This window comes from Branchiostoma belcheri, unplaced genomic scaffold (assembly GCF_001625305.1).
Source record: "Branchiostoma belcheri isolate BF01 breed outbred unplaced genomic scaffold, Haploidv18h27 scaffold13, whole genome shotgun sequence".
NCBI lineage: Eukaryota > Metazoa > Chordata > Leptocardii > Amphioxiformes > Branchiostomatidae > Branchiostoma > Branchiostoma belcheri.
Genome location: NW_017802713.1, coordinates 3,609,004 through 3,624,318, shown reverse-complemented (window position 1 = coordinate 3,624,318; position 15,315 = coordinate 3,609,004). Strand labels below are relative to the sequence as shown.

Here is a 15,315-nt window from a genome sequence, read left to right as displayed (position 1 = left end):
GAAGACACCATCGCAAACATGGGGGTGCACGCATGTACATGTTTTGTATAAGGTGGCCTTTATTCAATATAAAAAAAAGGAATTTTGGTTTTGTGCGGTGAAGAATGCATGGGGAGTTGTTAAGAAGAGGCATTATATTTGTTGTTTAAATATTCTAAAAGAATGTTTTTACTACAAAACACACCGTGACAAGGATATACACTCACTGGATCGAAAACCGTATCCAGTTTATCATGAAAGTTCATCTGTGTTGGTAGTAATCATAGTAAAACATTGAACTTTATTCCAACACAAGGGTTACAGAGCGATCAAATTTTCGACGACCACTGTCGCCTTCATCAGGATAATTAATGATCAATCACTTAACAACGTGATCTCGCGAGAGTTACGGTTTACAAACACGTGACCTCTTTCACACGAGACTTTACTGATACGTGACGTAAGCAATTGATCAAAAGTGCTAGGGAGTTTATATCCAGTTTATGTCGTCATGACAACTTCACAACCTTGAATTCAGCGTTACATGTGAGGCATGGTTGACATGACTCTTTACACTCACTGTTATAAACACATAGAATAAATCTTAGAAGACATTAATATACTTTCATAGACACTCACTTTTTGGTAATATTTGGTTGTATTCCTCGGAATTTACGGAAAGAACAATTTTGACGGTTTTCCCCCCAAAAAGTCATATAAATGAAATCATAGTGACGTCATATGACGTCAATATTATAATTACACAAAAGTTGTTGGTATGACTCAATTGTATTACTACACCATTCTCTAAAAATTTAGTGGCCCTACGATATTGTTCAGTTGCAGGGGGCGGGCCCTAAAAGCACCCCCCCCTCCCCGCCTGAGCTTTCCCAAAAAGCCCGGTCTGAATAGAGTCAAGGGTTTTATTGTGCATTCTTACCCACAGGGTTAAACACAGGTCACGTCAAAAGATTGACTTCCACATGCACGTGTACGTTTGACCTAAGGAACTGGTCTGTTACCAGACCGTGACAAAGGTCGTGTCTATACGGAACCACCCAAGGCGCGATTCGGGTAACTCACATTCCTCACATCTGGTCCACGTGCCACACACACCTGCGAAACCGTGTCCGAACATAATGCGCTTGAGCTACATTTATTGCTGTTTGATGATAACACGCAAGGCGGCGTGTTCTAAATGTCAGAGGTCAACGACCTGCTTGCTGATGCCCCCCTCCCAGCGTATCTCGGCCGAATGCCGACGTGGTCCCGCCAGAGGCGGTGAAGCTCGACCTAGAACGGACACATTATTTGAACATTACTGCTCTTTAAGTTGCTGCCACGTAAAAGTTGGTATTGCATATAAAAAAAGAAATATCACTCCGTAATCCATGACCAGGCGAAGTCACATTGAAATCACATTGCGTTCAGACGCAAATCGCGATGCGGGGAAACCGATTCGAAACCACCTCTAGAAGTGGCTCCAGACGAAGGCGCTTTCAATGTGATTTCGGACCGTTCAGACGGAGCCACTTGAAACCGGCTTCGGGGTAAACCACATGTAAACCGCCTTGGGTGGTTCCGTATAGACAGGGTCAAAGGCTGGCACCAGGTGCTTTTGTGCGATCGACATTTCAAAAGGTGTTTTGTGGTGGGCAAGGATCGAATTACGTTGAGTCAACTAGATTTTACCTATACAAAGCTAGAAGAGTGCCCTTGGTGGCCATATTGAGCGCAGAGACTTTGGCACATCACGTCCTGACCGTGCAGCCGGTCAGGTTGAAGTGGGAGTTTCTGTGTCTTAGAGCACCTGTAGGGCTGTAAGGCAGTAGACAGGTAGGCACTACTATTCTCTCTTCAATCATTTCTGCTTTATATTCGCAGACATTTTTATTTGATTGAAAGTTTTGACAGTAAGACAGTACGTAATTATTAGCCCCTGTCACACAACCGAACACTGACGATCACACACCGCCCCCCCCCCCCCCCCAACCATGGTTATAACGTTAGAGGTAGGTCGGGAGTAATGTACTCTCCAAGCAGAGGTTTGGGTTTTGGCTTATTTTTGGCGTGCTTTTAGCCTTTTTTCGCGGGGATTTTTCTTTCACCCAACTCATGCTGTAACACCTGTGTCATTTTAAGTTCATCCAGAAACGTGCGTGCCGGGCAATACAATCAACATGCATTCCATACCCAGGGGGCGAAAGCCTGACCTTACCTATCCTAAACTAGCGAAGCTATCAACTAGGCTCGTGTCTGAACTTTGCAGAGGTTCATCACCAGACGTCTGTCACTCTACCACAAACACAAGGCACTGCCAATCACTCGTTCCAGCAACCAACCTTCCACCTGTTGGTTCCGAGTCCAACGCTCTAACTGTTTGGCACCGACCGAAGCCACTTTTATAGATCCCACTTTTATCATTATTATGACTCGGGCCCCCACGATGACAAGGTCGGGGGAGAATACATCACTCAGGCATTTCTTATTGTGGGTGCTCTTTCCAACTCAACTACAGCCAAACCGCATTGTCGCTAGAAACCGCTATTCAAACTTTTTCATGGAAAAGAAAAGTTGGCTAGTCGTCCTACCGTAGCCTCTACCAGGCACCGCGGATCGCTGGAAAAATAGTAGAAATTGGCCGAAATAAAGGGATAGTATACAAGAGAAGATCCAGGGCCATAGAAGCCATGGGTCGCAAATTGGAGCTTCTATGGCCCTGGATCTTCTCTGGTATACTATCCCTTTATTTCGGCCAATTTCTACTATTTTTCCAGCGATCCGCGGCGCCTGGTAGAGGCTAGTCCTACCGTATGTCGAGAATGTCTAGTACCCATAAGGTATCATGTTTAACCCTACCTAGACGGGGGGGGGGCTAAAAGTGCCCGCGGCAACTTTGATGTCACCTAGCGTCTGAACGGCTAGCCGTAGAACGGCCAAACTTGGTGACTTTTCCTAGAATATTGTTGGCAACAATTCTCTATCATTGGAATAAGATAATAATTTTTGTGTTGCCATGGCAACGGGTTTCTGACAGGCATTTTTTGCTAAATTTAGTACTTCTTGTTTCAACAATAGAATTTTATGGGTTTTATGTCAAGTTACTCATGGTTTCTAATATAAATAACATCCCATATAATTTTATGTAAATTTTTATAATTAAATATGCATAATTTATGCTAATTTGATGACGTCATTGGCCAAAATCCAAGATGGCGGACCATATCATTAGAACAGGTATATACGGGTTATTTTCATTAAAATTTCATCAATACTTCCATTTCTTTTTCCAAAAAAGGTTTAAATGAAGGTCTTTAGTATATTTACAATGTATTTTAGGCTTTATCATGAAAAAAAAACTATTTTTGAAAATTCAAGATTGATGATCCAAGATGGCGATGTCTTAAATATGTATGACGTCATTTTATGACGTCACCGGTGTTGCTATTGGCAACATAAGACTTAGTACACCATAATATTCTGTCATAAACACTTTTGGTACAGTTATGTTGAATACCATTTAGTTTTCAGGGAAAAACCTATTTAGACGGTTTTGGCCAATAAAATCAAATTAATGACGTCATAATGACGTCATATTACGTCAGAACGACATAAAAAATTGTAGATATGATAAATTTTCACTAGTACACCATCCTCTGAAAATTTGGTGGTCATACGACATACCGTTCGCGAGTTCTTAGGGGGGGTCAAAGAGCCCCCCCCCCCGGTCCCCACCACCTCGTCAAAAAAACGACCCGGTCTAGGTAGGGTTAAGCATTTGAGACAGACAGATGTTAGTGAAACCTAAAGACAGGAACCCTAAGACCTATGGGGTGATATACCATATGAATTTCGCAGGTCAGAGTTTTTTATTTTTTTATTCCAACATGTAATCACCAGACGTGGTGACGACACTCTCAAGTTTTTTCAACTTATATTAATGCCGCCACCAACACAGGGGACAAATACATGACAGGACAATACTCATTTACACCTGAGCTAAGTGAGGAAAGTCCTGTAAAGTGCCTTTCCCAAGGGCACAAGATCGGTGGCATGTCAGGACTCGAACCCTGGACTCTTAGTTCCGAGTCGCGCACTCTGCCGCTACGCCACACGACCCCACTAGAGAGTATTTAAGGACCGTGCCCAGAGACATATATATATATGGAACGAAATGGTACATTAAAACTAGATTCTCGGAGCACAAGCGTCTAAGGTCTACTAGTCTCTACTAGACTTACTACGCTGGCTATACATGTATATACTAATAGGAGAATATTTGCCAGGGGAGTTTAGCCGCCACGAAGGTTTGACTGGCCGTGCAGTAGGGAAAGAAACTACCTTCCCGCGGCCGGACTCCCTTGACCAATTTATTCTCTTTTTTGCCGAATTCTACGATCCGCATTCCCGTAGAAAGGCCTGGTGGAGGCTAGGTCTACTACGTCTGAAGTTTCACAACATATAGATATCGAGTCCACGAGCCAGGTAGTTACGCACATTTTGGATAAGGGGTAGGACGAATTTGTAAGGGGTGTGAAGGAAGCAGTGTGCCTTAGGGTTCATCAACCCTCCCTGAACCGTAACGGCGGTAGATTCCGTCTTCTTGATTCACACCTGACGACATAACGCGATACCAGAAAGTCAGTGCAGTAGGTAATTCACGAGAAAGGTCACGACTGAAAATTTAGGGTGAGTTTCCCTCTTAAAAACGTTTAAACTAGCCGTTTTAATGTTTATTCATGTTCAACTACGGGCCCATGTGTGTTAGAGGTGACATTTTGACATTTCAATAGTTTGACTCACAGTAAGCTGAAGTGATCAAACAAGTAAAAGTTTGGTTCATGTAGAATGATTCCGTGGTGGAATTGAAGCCGAAATCTGCTTCCAAGGTGAGAATATATGTTCAATGTACATTGTACCTTTGCAGACGATCGCATGTTCACATTTACTAAAATCTTGTCCAGAAAGTTGTTTGCTTTGTGTTTGCCTCAGACACAAGCCCGTGCACTGTGACTGGTTTTACAGGTGTGTACCGTTAGTCATGGCCGAATATGGCTTTATTATTAATACCGAGCTCCCCCAACCATGACTCTGATTTTACTGCCACATTACTTCTTTATTTCTAGTGCTAAATATTTGTCTTTTTGGCAGGATTTCTCTGTTTTTAGCACTGTAACGTATATACTAAAATGTACCGGGTTCTCTTTGGGACTTCGGGAATGGTTTTCCTGCTCGGCTCAGCTAGGTTTCCGATATGTTTTGCATGACGGAAGTTAATTTAGCCCCCCTGGCGTAACACTCCCACCGGGCGGCCTGTTGAGCTGGACGGGGGATTTGAGTCCCAAACTGTACCCAAACACAGCCTTCCCCTAGCCTACAAGCCCTGCGGGGGTAGGGAAGAGTTTTAGCGCGTTATTTTAATATAGCCGGTCATCCTACATAGCCGCCGCGAGAAGGTTCCATTCTGCCCACGGATTGGAACCTTCTCTCGCCCCAATCACGATAGACTGGATATGAGGCTAAAATAAAATATACAATAGTCTACATTATAAGCCCCAATCTTCGTATACTTAAGATGAGCCCAGAGTTTTCCCTTACACGCCAGATAAAATGTGTCAATGACAGGTTTAGATCACCCCCCCCCCCCAACTACATCCCGAAACATACCCAGGGGTATGGTCTTGAAAAGCGCACGAAAAGTTGGATTCAGCAGTGGCAGTAAATAAATTAAATAAAAGGTAAAGTCGGGTGATGTTTATTTTGTAAACACTACCCGTCTTAGACTCAATCGATCTCCACTAATGGAGGAGTCTGCCACGACTGCTCAAGGACACTTTAAGGTTACATTACACAGTATTTATGGGCAAACCCCGCAGTACTAGTAATTCAGTCACAAAGCAGTGCGGTGCAATGCATGATAAAGTTGGACATACTCTTCTGTGTAGGACATTTAGGTGAAAACTGTGGTGACTGGTAGAGAAATTATATGCGAATTTGAATTATAATGTGGGTTTGACATAGTTACTAGTACTGTGCGTTGGCTACAGTTGACATGACCTCCGGATCCGCATAGAGCCATTGAAAGCCGTTTTACAGGGAAACGAGCAGGCACACTTGAGCTAATTTTTACCTACTTTTAGATTGTACCCCGAATCCAAACGCGTGCAATTTTGTTAGCTTACTGGTGCGCCCTACTATAAATTTTCAAGCGGTGAACCTTCTCCCTTTTGGTTCATTAACTATAGAAACCCACATAGGGCGAAAACTGTCTTTTGCTATCATAGCGGCCTTGGCCTGACGAGAGGTCAAACACCGGCGGCTGGTGATGAGGTTCTTAGAAATTTGGACTAAATATACAATTCCGAGGTCAAGCTGTCCTGCTAGTGTGGGGCTTTAGTTACTGTGGTTGGACGGTCAATTTGGTGCTTTTTGACATGTCATTTAAATGTTTGGTATGTGTGGCAGGAAGAGAGGTTTGCTGTTAATTAACCTTTTTTTTCACCTCTTTCGGGTGCATACCGTGACGATAGCAGACATTCTAGATGTTTAGTTTTCATGGTAAATATTGTCAGCGCTGAAGACATTTTAGACGACGTTTAAAAAGTCAGTAAATACTGTTTAAAATTGGCGTGACGCAGGAAATCAAACATCAATGGAAGAAATGCAAATACTCTAATTCAAAGATTACTCCAATGCACTAAGAACAGTCTTGCAATGTAGACCGACCATATTAAATGTCGTGTAGTCTGTGTCCAAAGTTAGGCCACACCGACGTAATTTTATGGATGACATCCTATGAAGACCCCCAAACTAGCGCGCGCTGGCGAATAAAAAAAAATTCCGGCCAAAAATAAAAATGCTACTAAACCACAGGAATACAAAGCTGGTATTGTAAATTTGCGACAGTACTTAGCAACGTATACGGCATGCTGGCTTTTTGCGGCATTTCTAATTCGGTACTGTACTGACTTCTTGAGTCATGGAGCTTTGAATTCGATAGCCTGGGTGCCCGGCTCCGTTTTGTCGCTGACTACCATGGACTACCCAGGCCTAAAGTCAGGCCAGAGCCTCGGTGGAGGTGATGTTTTTTTTAGGGCGACAGGCGAAAATCAATGCGCGCGCGGATGTCATCCGTAAAATTAAGATAGTATGGCCTTACTTTAACTCGGCGCAAACTCAGGTGACCTCAAAACGACCCCAGGTGTAAGGCTGTAAGGTTTGAACCACTCACTCACGTCTAGACCAGTGAAAATTTATAGATCCGTTTACACAACAACCAACATTATTATTATTTTTTTAATTGAATAAAGCAATACAAGACAAGGACGAAGTGGGGCTGAACTCAAGTTATACAACTTATTTTACAGCCCCACTTAACATTTAACATAAATTATTATTACATTATTAATTTCCATACAGAGCATACTGAGCAACAACTATGCCAGGGCCCAGGATCCTCCGTCCCGGTTTGGCTGCCTTGCTGTGTATGATGTTAGCGCTGTCAGTAGGAGGGGAGATATGTCAGGACGCCGTGTGCAGCTATCGGTTTGTCGTCAGGCGGGCGCGAACCATGACTCACACCCGGACACTGCCGAATGGTTGGAAACAAAACAACCAGGTAGGGCCATATGTATTATTCTATCATGAAAGTTCATCTGTGTTGGTAGTTACATGTATGTTTAAAGTTAAGACTTTTGGTCCAACACAAAAAATTTGAACCGCGACGGGGGCCGACATCGTCTACCAGATACCTTTGACCCAGTGTTGACGTCACACTTCAAAGAAGCCACGTGACCAGCTTCACTGGGTCAGTCTACCGAGGAAGACCAGAGTGACTGGTCGAACACTCTAGGTGAGAGAATTTTAAATTTTTGTGTTGGACCAAAAGTCTTAATTTTAAACATATGTATTATTGTTTAGTCTTTTATTTGCAAATTCATGCCCGAAGGCTAATTGCTTTTACAGAGACAAAAAAAAACTTTTATTTTATACATCTGTCTTATATGCAAAAATAAAGTAAACATAATTATTTCTGTCTTGGTATGGACGGTTTCGGGTTTTTAAAGGGAGCCGTCTGAAAAATATCAGTGTAAGATCAGAAAATGGTGTATAAGAACATAGATCTGAACCATTTAATCCCCAATTTAGGCAATTGAGTCACACATAAAGCTACGGTCACAACCCGCCGTACGCGCTTCTGCGTGTTGTCTACGTGCAAAAACGTGGGCAAACGTAGGGCATCCGTGCGTGGTGAGTACCGCCTCCGTACGGAATACTACGGATTTGGGAGCACGCAGACACGCCGTAGAACGTTAAGTGCATGTAAAACTTTTTCTACGTGCGGTCTGAGGATTCACCACCCGTGCGTGCGAGTACGGGCGACGCGCGTGCCCCGTACGTGCCGTGCGGAAGAAGCACGTGTGGGTACGGCCTCCTTACGGTAAAGTTGCAATCGCACAGAGATCGTACGTTGTAAGCACGTACAACTCACTTACTACTTGCGCAACATACAATGCACGCAACCGCTCACGGCCAGACGTAACGTGCAGACCACACTCTTACACCTTGCGCAACCGTGCGATTGACGTGCGAGTGACGTGCGTCGACGCCACTCCTTCCCTACGTTTTCAGAAAAAACGTAGCAGACGTAGCCTCCCAAAAAACGTACGGACAAAAAGCACGTACGGCGGGTTGTGACCGTCGCTTAACCAAATGTGGGCTTCCAACTAGGCTCCTCCAATTAAACCGTGGTTGTTGGGATAAGGTTGGGAGCAAGGTTGGCTTTGGTTGACTTTGGTTGACTGGTGTTCGGCCAGGTCGGCTACTCTTCCGCTGCACCAGCCGAATGTTTTAAAATTGGGGACTGTTTGTTTGGTAGTTGCGTATAGGTCAGCAGTGGTTGGTATGACTTTTATCCACGACACAATTACTCCTGACTCGCACCCCACTAGTTCCAAACGGACCGATGTCTAAAACCAGGCTTTTAGAAGAATTCAACCATTGTCCATAACTCTAAGTCTTAACTGTTCTAAGGTCAAACTCTATATAATCTGAAAATTAGACCTTTAGACATCCTTAGTTTTTTTAATGTTTCAATTTGCATCCATCGTATCAAATACTTGGACAAATTAAACAAGATTCTGATACACATGTTACTGATTTTAAGGTCTCAATCACACACGACGGCCATCTTGAACTCTTCACAACATTGACCCTTGACCGTAATCGTGACGTCAATGGCACACGTGTTTCATCAGATGACGTCATCACAGCTGACGGTGTACAGAGAAACGTCATCCTGGTGAACGGCCAGTTCCCAGGACCAGCTATAGAAGTCATGGAAGGAGCACAGGTAAATGGAAGTTGGGAAGAGTTGTTCGATTTCATATCTTCACTTCCTGATCATAATTGCTGCATATAGAATTTTATCCTCCCAAGTTGAAAACCTGCTAGCATGAAACTACTATCAATTTTTTTACCTTTTCTGGCATTTTTTCTATTATCTTTGCAAATTAGATCCATGTAATTGATATCAATTTATATACACATATTTAACCTGACTTCCCTTGTTACTCGGCGTATATGGTTGGCATAAGGTTTGGTTATATCGCTGCGCTCCCTCGGAGGTTTAATCTATGTGTTGAGGAAATTACCAGGCCTTATGTGGCACCATATAAATCTCTCGGTTGGTTATTAACAATTGATTGATAGATGTTTCAATACTTAAAGAAAACGTGAAAAAAACTTTTGTGGTTTTCATTGTTTAGATAGCTGTCACTGTTGTCAACCAACTTATGATGGACGCCATCACCATCCACTGGCACGGTTTGCACATGCGCAATACACCGTGGATGGACGGCGTCCCATCCGTCACGCAATGTCCCATCATGCCTCACGAGAGCTTCACCTACCGGTTTGCTGCGTTCCCTGCAGGGACGTTCTACTACCACTCCCACATGAGCAGTCAGATGGCGGACGGACTGTTTGGTGCTCTCATCATACATAGCAGGTATGTAGCACAGCATGAAAGTTCATCTGTGTTGGTACAAGTCATGATGAAAAATAAAGACTAAGCTTTAACTTCCAATACTTAAATTACGGAATTGGAAGTTACCCGAATTTGCACGTCACGTGTCTCTGACGTCACGTTCCAAGAGTAGACGGGTCCATTCCGTGAACAAGGTTGATGGAGTCAGCCAAAAATTTGGATAAGTCTCAATTTCGTAATCTAAGTGTTGGAGATTAAAGCTTAGTCTTTATTTCACAGGCATGTAGCACGTCAGCAGAACGTACTGCACCTTCGCGAAACTCGTAAAGTATTATGCATATCACCTCGGCAGAACGTCTCATATAAGGTGACATTTGGGCATATAAGGTTAACACTCCGCCTGTAGTTTCCAAATGTTGTGTTGGAAAATATATCCTATACGACAGGCAAATTTCTGATGCAACGTTGCCCAACGAAAACGATTTTTAAAAAAATCAGGGTTTCGCGCACGGCCAGTACGTTCTGCCGACGTGCTCGGGTATGTACAAGGTCGCAGAACACAGTATTTATGGGCGACCCAGGAGGTCTATGACGCGGATATTGAAGGTAGAGCAGATAAAATTATTGCATCCTGGCTAGAGCGACTTATGTAAGAGGTAGTCTCCTTTTTAGGCGTTCCCTGATCTGTCATTTTTTCTGATGAAACGTAGATCGCACGCAATAGAAGCTCCGGCTGGCAACCCTACATATATCTCCGTGGAACGCCATCTTGATTTCGGTTCGGCTATGTGTAATTATCTCTAAATGATACATTATACAAAACAACAAAACATGTTTAAGGCGAGCAAAAGGTCATCAACTTACATGTATATTAACTAGCTAGTATTCTTTTAAAGTACTATAGATCCATCCAAATACCAACTATTTTCCCATATGTTAACATTAAAAAAAGAGACAAAAAAAACAACAACAACAAAATGGAGGTAGTATTTTCTCAAGATCTTTTAACTCAATGATAATGTTCGTTTTCAGCAACCCTCCCATACCTTCCGTCCCCCTCTTGTTTAATGACTGGTATCACGAGGAAGCGGAGACGATGGACATCGCCAGCAAGCACAATATTTACCACGTGGGTGCAGGACAATTTGAATTAGCCGAACCCTCTAGAGGGTATTCCGTAGATGGTGTAGAAATCACCGGTCGGAAGTTTGTCTCTGCCTTGATTAACGGACGCGGAAGGTACAAGTCAAACAAAGCACCCCTGGCGAAGTTTACCGCGGAGGGAGGGCACAAGATCCGCATGAGGCTGATCCACGCGGGGGGTGATCACGTGTTCAAAGTTTCAATCGACCAGCATGCTTTGCGCGTGGTTGCGTCAGACGGCCATGACATCAACCCGCTGGCAGTGGACGCCATCATTGTGTCACCGGGGGAGAGATTTGACTTTGAGATTGACGCCGGAGCCTCTCCTGACTCGTACTGGATCCGGGCAGAGACTCTCCGAGAGGGAAGCTGTGTGACGTGTACCTGGGACAGCATCACAGTCACGCCTGATGACATCGTTGAAGAGACCAGAGCGGTGTTAGTCTACCAAAACTCCTCTTCGGATCAAGATCCAACGTCTGAACCTCGTAACTGTACTCCTGAAAACCCCTGCATTTTTCTCAACTGCCCATTTGGAGGGTATCCGGAAGACCGTCAGATAGTCTGCATCAGTATTGCCAACACCAGTAGTCCAACATCATCTAAGGACGACGCAGTTGAAGGTGGCGGTGTTGTGGAATATTTCCTGAACCTTGGGTTCCGTGTGGGCTCCAACATCAACGGCCATCGGTATCTTCCGTCGACCGCCCCGCTTTACCAGTCCCCGAGCACCAACATGATCACCCCCTGTCCAACAGACTGCCAGGGCTGCAAATGCACGCATATTTTGAACCTGCCCTTCAACAAGACCATCCAGCTTGTTCTGGCAGGTTACATTACTACATCTACGGGATTCCCAGCTCATCACAACGTTCATATTCATGGATACACCTTCGATGTTGTGGCCTCGGGTTATCCTAGCTTCAACAGGACTACAGGTGAGCAATTAAGGGTTAATGACCCGTTAGGAGGTGTTATATAATGCCTTGTTATACCACCAATTAAACCACAGAGTGAGCATAGCGAACGTGTGTTCTATTTGTGGTCACCGGCGATCATTTGATATTTATCGTCGACGATGATTGGTCGCGGTGTTTGTTGGATTTAATCACCAATGGTAAAGTTATGGCAACATTAACAGTATGAAATAGGGACTTCTGATTGGTCAATGTCATCTGGCTATCTTATATTGACAGATCCATACTTACCTTGTAATGAATTATGTCTTTAAACATTATATTTCAATAAAACTACTTTAGTAACAAAGATAGGTTATTTTCCTTTAAGCAAAATTTTGCACTTTTTTAAAAGTCAAATTCTTAACGTATTACTCGTTATTATTTTGTCTAGGGATCTTCACGCACAGCAATCCAGATGTGGTGTGCAGCAATGAGCTATGCACTACCGTCAAATGGCGCCAGGGGTCGCCTCCTATCAAAGTGAAGAACGCACCACGAAAGGACACGGTCATACTCCCAGCCCGCGGATACACAGTTGTCCGATTCAGGTAAGACAATTAGTATATGATGCACCTAAGCCTAAGCAGGAAGTGGCGTCGTGTGGCGTAACAATTTTAGTGTTTGACTAGGAACCAAGAGGTCCTGTGTTCGAACCCTGCCATGCCACCGATCTTGTGCCATTGGGAAAGGCGATTTCCTCATTTCACTCAGGTAAAAATTAGTACTGCATTCTCCTCCGTGTTGGGGCCGGGCAGCATAAAAGTAAGTTGAAAGGAAAAATGTGAGTGTGCCGTCATCATGTTTTCTGATTACATCTACATCTATATCTATGTTACAAGGGCGAAGGGAAAAAGTCACTTGATGTGACAATCACTGGTCAACAAAACTCACCAACATCCTTCAGCTTGTGCCTCAGGAAAATACATTTTACACTACTTGTATCGCTGAGTACTTTGCATTCGTAAATGGCGTCACTCGGATAAGACGTACATAAAATGTGCAAATAGAGGTTTCGTGTTTGGAGACAGCCACAGTAAAGAACTCGCCACACCTTTCGAAAAAGAATAAGGGCATTCTCTGGCGTGTGATGATCGAAATGCAACTATCTAAAGTTGGTAATTCACTACAAACCCTAGGAAAACAGTGTAAGGCCACAGCAAGTAATTTTAATGGATGACTCAGCGCGCGCATTAATTTTCGCCTGATTTCGCCTGAAAACAAGAAATGTTGTTGCCTTCTGACAGTGGTCAACATGCTGAAAATGGGCAAAGATGTCTGTTGCCATGCCGGAAGGTGGATGGCAGAGAACTCTGAAGAGAGGAGACAAGAAAATGCTCTGATTTGATGTTTTATTTATTAGATTGATGCAAGGATATGTGATGCTGGCTGTGTATATGTTCCCACTGAATCAAAACCATTATATTTGTACAATGATTGAGTCAAAATTTTAAAATGCAGAAACCTTGTTTTTCGGGCCCGTCTTGTTTTTTTTCGCCCGCTCGCATTAGATTTGGAGTCTGCGGAGGATGTCATCCATAAAATTTACATGCTGTGGCCTAAAATAATAAAACAGACAGACTTACATGACGTTTTTTGTATACTAATTGAATCCAATTAACTGTGGATCGTTAATATTTTTTCAGGTCTGACAACCCAGGTTTCTGGTTCCTCCACTGTCACCAGTCCATGCACCTGGCTGAGGGGATGGCCATGGTGCTGAACGTGGCGGGAGACCGTCACCCAGCGCCACCTAGCGGTTTTCCCAAGTGTGGTAACTTCAGCTGGAGTGAGGAGGACTATGAGGCCGCCATGTCAGGAGATTGGCAAGCTAATAAAAAGGTATTTGTATTATTATTATAATAATTCTCAATTTTCCTTGCTAATATGCCTCATGGTGACTTTTGCTGGCTAAGACTACCAACACATGACATACCATCCTAGTCCAGCCATAGCATCTGCCAACATTTACCACATGTACTATAAACTGATTGGTGACGTAGGATGTTGTCACCACAGTTTTATTACTATTTATGGAACATTTGGTCTAAAGTTTACATCTTGTCAGTCTGTGATTAGACGTGCCTTACATATGAAGATAACTGCGAAAAAACAGACAGTCACACTAAAAATAATAGCCTTATCTATTTAGTGTAGTTGTTGTAAAACACCATTATTCTTTTTTTTTACGTCAATCGCTATATAGGAGCCGATTCGATTTGAGACGTGGGAACTGGTGGTTGCAGTACTGGGATCAGCTGCTGGAGGCGCTGCTGCTACGGCAGGACTGATGCTGCTGATGCAGAGGAAGAGAAGTTCACTATTCACACTGCGCAGTCATTGGTACATCCTTTATGAGTTATGGGGCAGTGCCGGAGTCGCGCGGCGAGGCCGAGTCCCACTATATGAATTATAGGATAACGGGGTGGGTGGGGGGGCAGCGAAAAACTTTCCCAAACAAGAAGGGCTAAACCCTTCCCCACCCACTCCCTGGGACTGACCTAACACCACGCTCCTTCGGCGTTGCGGATGCTTCCAATGATCGCAATGGTGATTAGCCTGGCTGGCATTCATATTTAAAGGGGTAATGACGTCATGCAGGATTTAACCAATCACAGCGCAGTGTAAATAGTTCACTATTCACACTGCGCAGTCATTGGTACATCCTTTATGAGTTATGGGGCAGTGCCTGCGTCGCGACGTCCCAGCCTGGTTACCCTTACTATAAGTCTTAATATAGTACTAGTAACTTTCCCTTCTCTTCACTTCTCTTCTCTTCTTATAACCATCCCCATACTCATCCCCATACTCATCCCATTCTCATCCATTTCTCATCCCAATCTTATCTATACCTCCCAAAGCCTAAACTTACATCTCTTCTTCTTGGAAGAGCACACCCAACTGAGCTGGCTTTATCTAATAATTTTATCTTTACAGCCACCCCTTACACGATTTTTTTTTTATGCAAACAATTGCATTTACAACACAAGTTACAGTGTACAACTGTAAAGTGTCTTTCATTTAAACTCGTGTTGGCCTAATCCTCCGGAATCCTATTTTGTAACATGAAACCGGTTTTAGACCCCGGAGCTCGTTATTTTCCCCATCCACTGCTACCCACACTCTCCTGACTAATGTGAATCGAGCTTCTGGCTTAGGGTGGGTTTGACGCTTATCTCTCTCTGAATAAATCCCTAGTAGAGCAAAATTCAAAAATCACCGGAGGTCCACTAGCCAGTTGGATTAGTC

At 43.7% G+C, this 15,315-nt stretch overlaps 1 protein-coding gene across 1 annotated transcript; it reads left to right on the top strand.

The window, feature by feature from the left end:
- Positions 1-7,417: 7,417 nt before the first annotated feature.
- Positions 7,418-14,357, top strand: LOC109463728 (laccase-4-like). The gene is made up of 7 exons (XM_019760576.1): positions 7,418-7,597; positions 9,146-9,331; positions 9,747-9,988; positions 11,000-12,048; positions 12,461-12,617; positions 13,713-13,908; positions 14,313-14,357. The coding sequence occupies exons 1-7, from the start codon at positions 7,418-7,420 to the stop codon at positions 14,355-14,357; spliced, it is 2,055 nt and encodes a 684-aa protein (XP_019616135.1).
- The last annotated feature ends 958 nt before the right edge of the window (positions 14,358-15,315 follow it).

Bases quoted from the DNA above. Each gene is read 5' to 3' on its own strand.
- LOC109463728 (XM_019760576.1), top strand. From the start codon at position 7,418: ATGCCAGGGCCCAGGATCCTCCGTCCCGGTTTGGCTGCCTTGCTGTGT. The intron at 9,989-10,999 runs GTATGTAGCACA...GTTCGTTTTCAG, and splicing joins GCTCTCATCATACATAGCAG to CAACCCTCCCATACCTTCCG. The intron at 13,909-14,312 runs GTATTTGTATTA...TGGTGGTTGCAG, and splicing joins ATTGGCAAGCTAATAAAAAG to TACTGGGATCAGCTGCTGGA.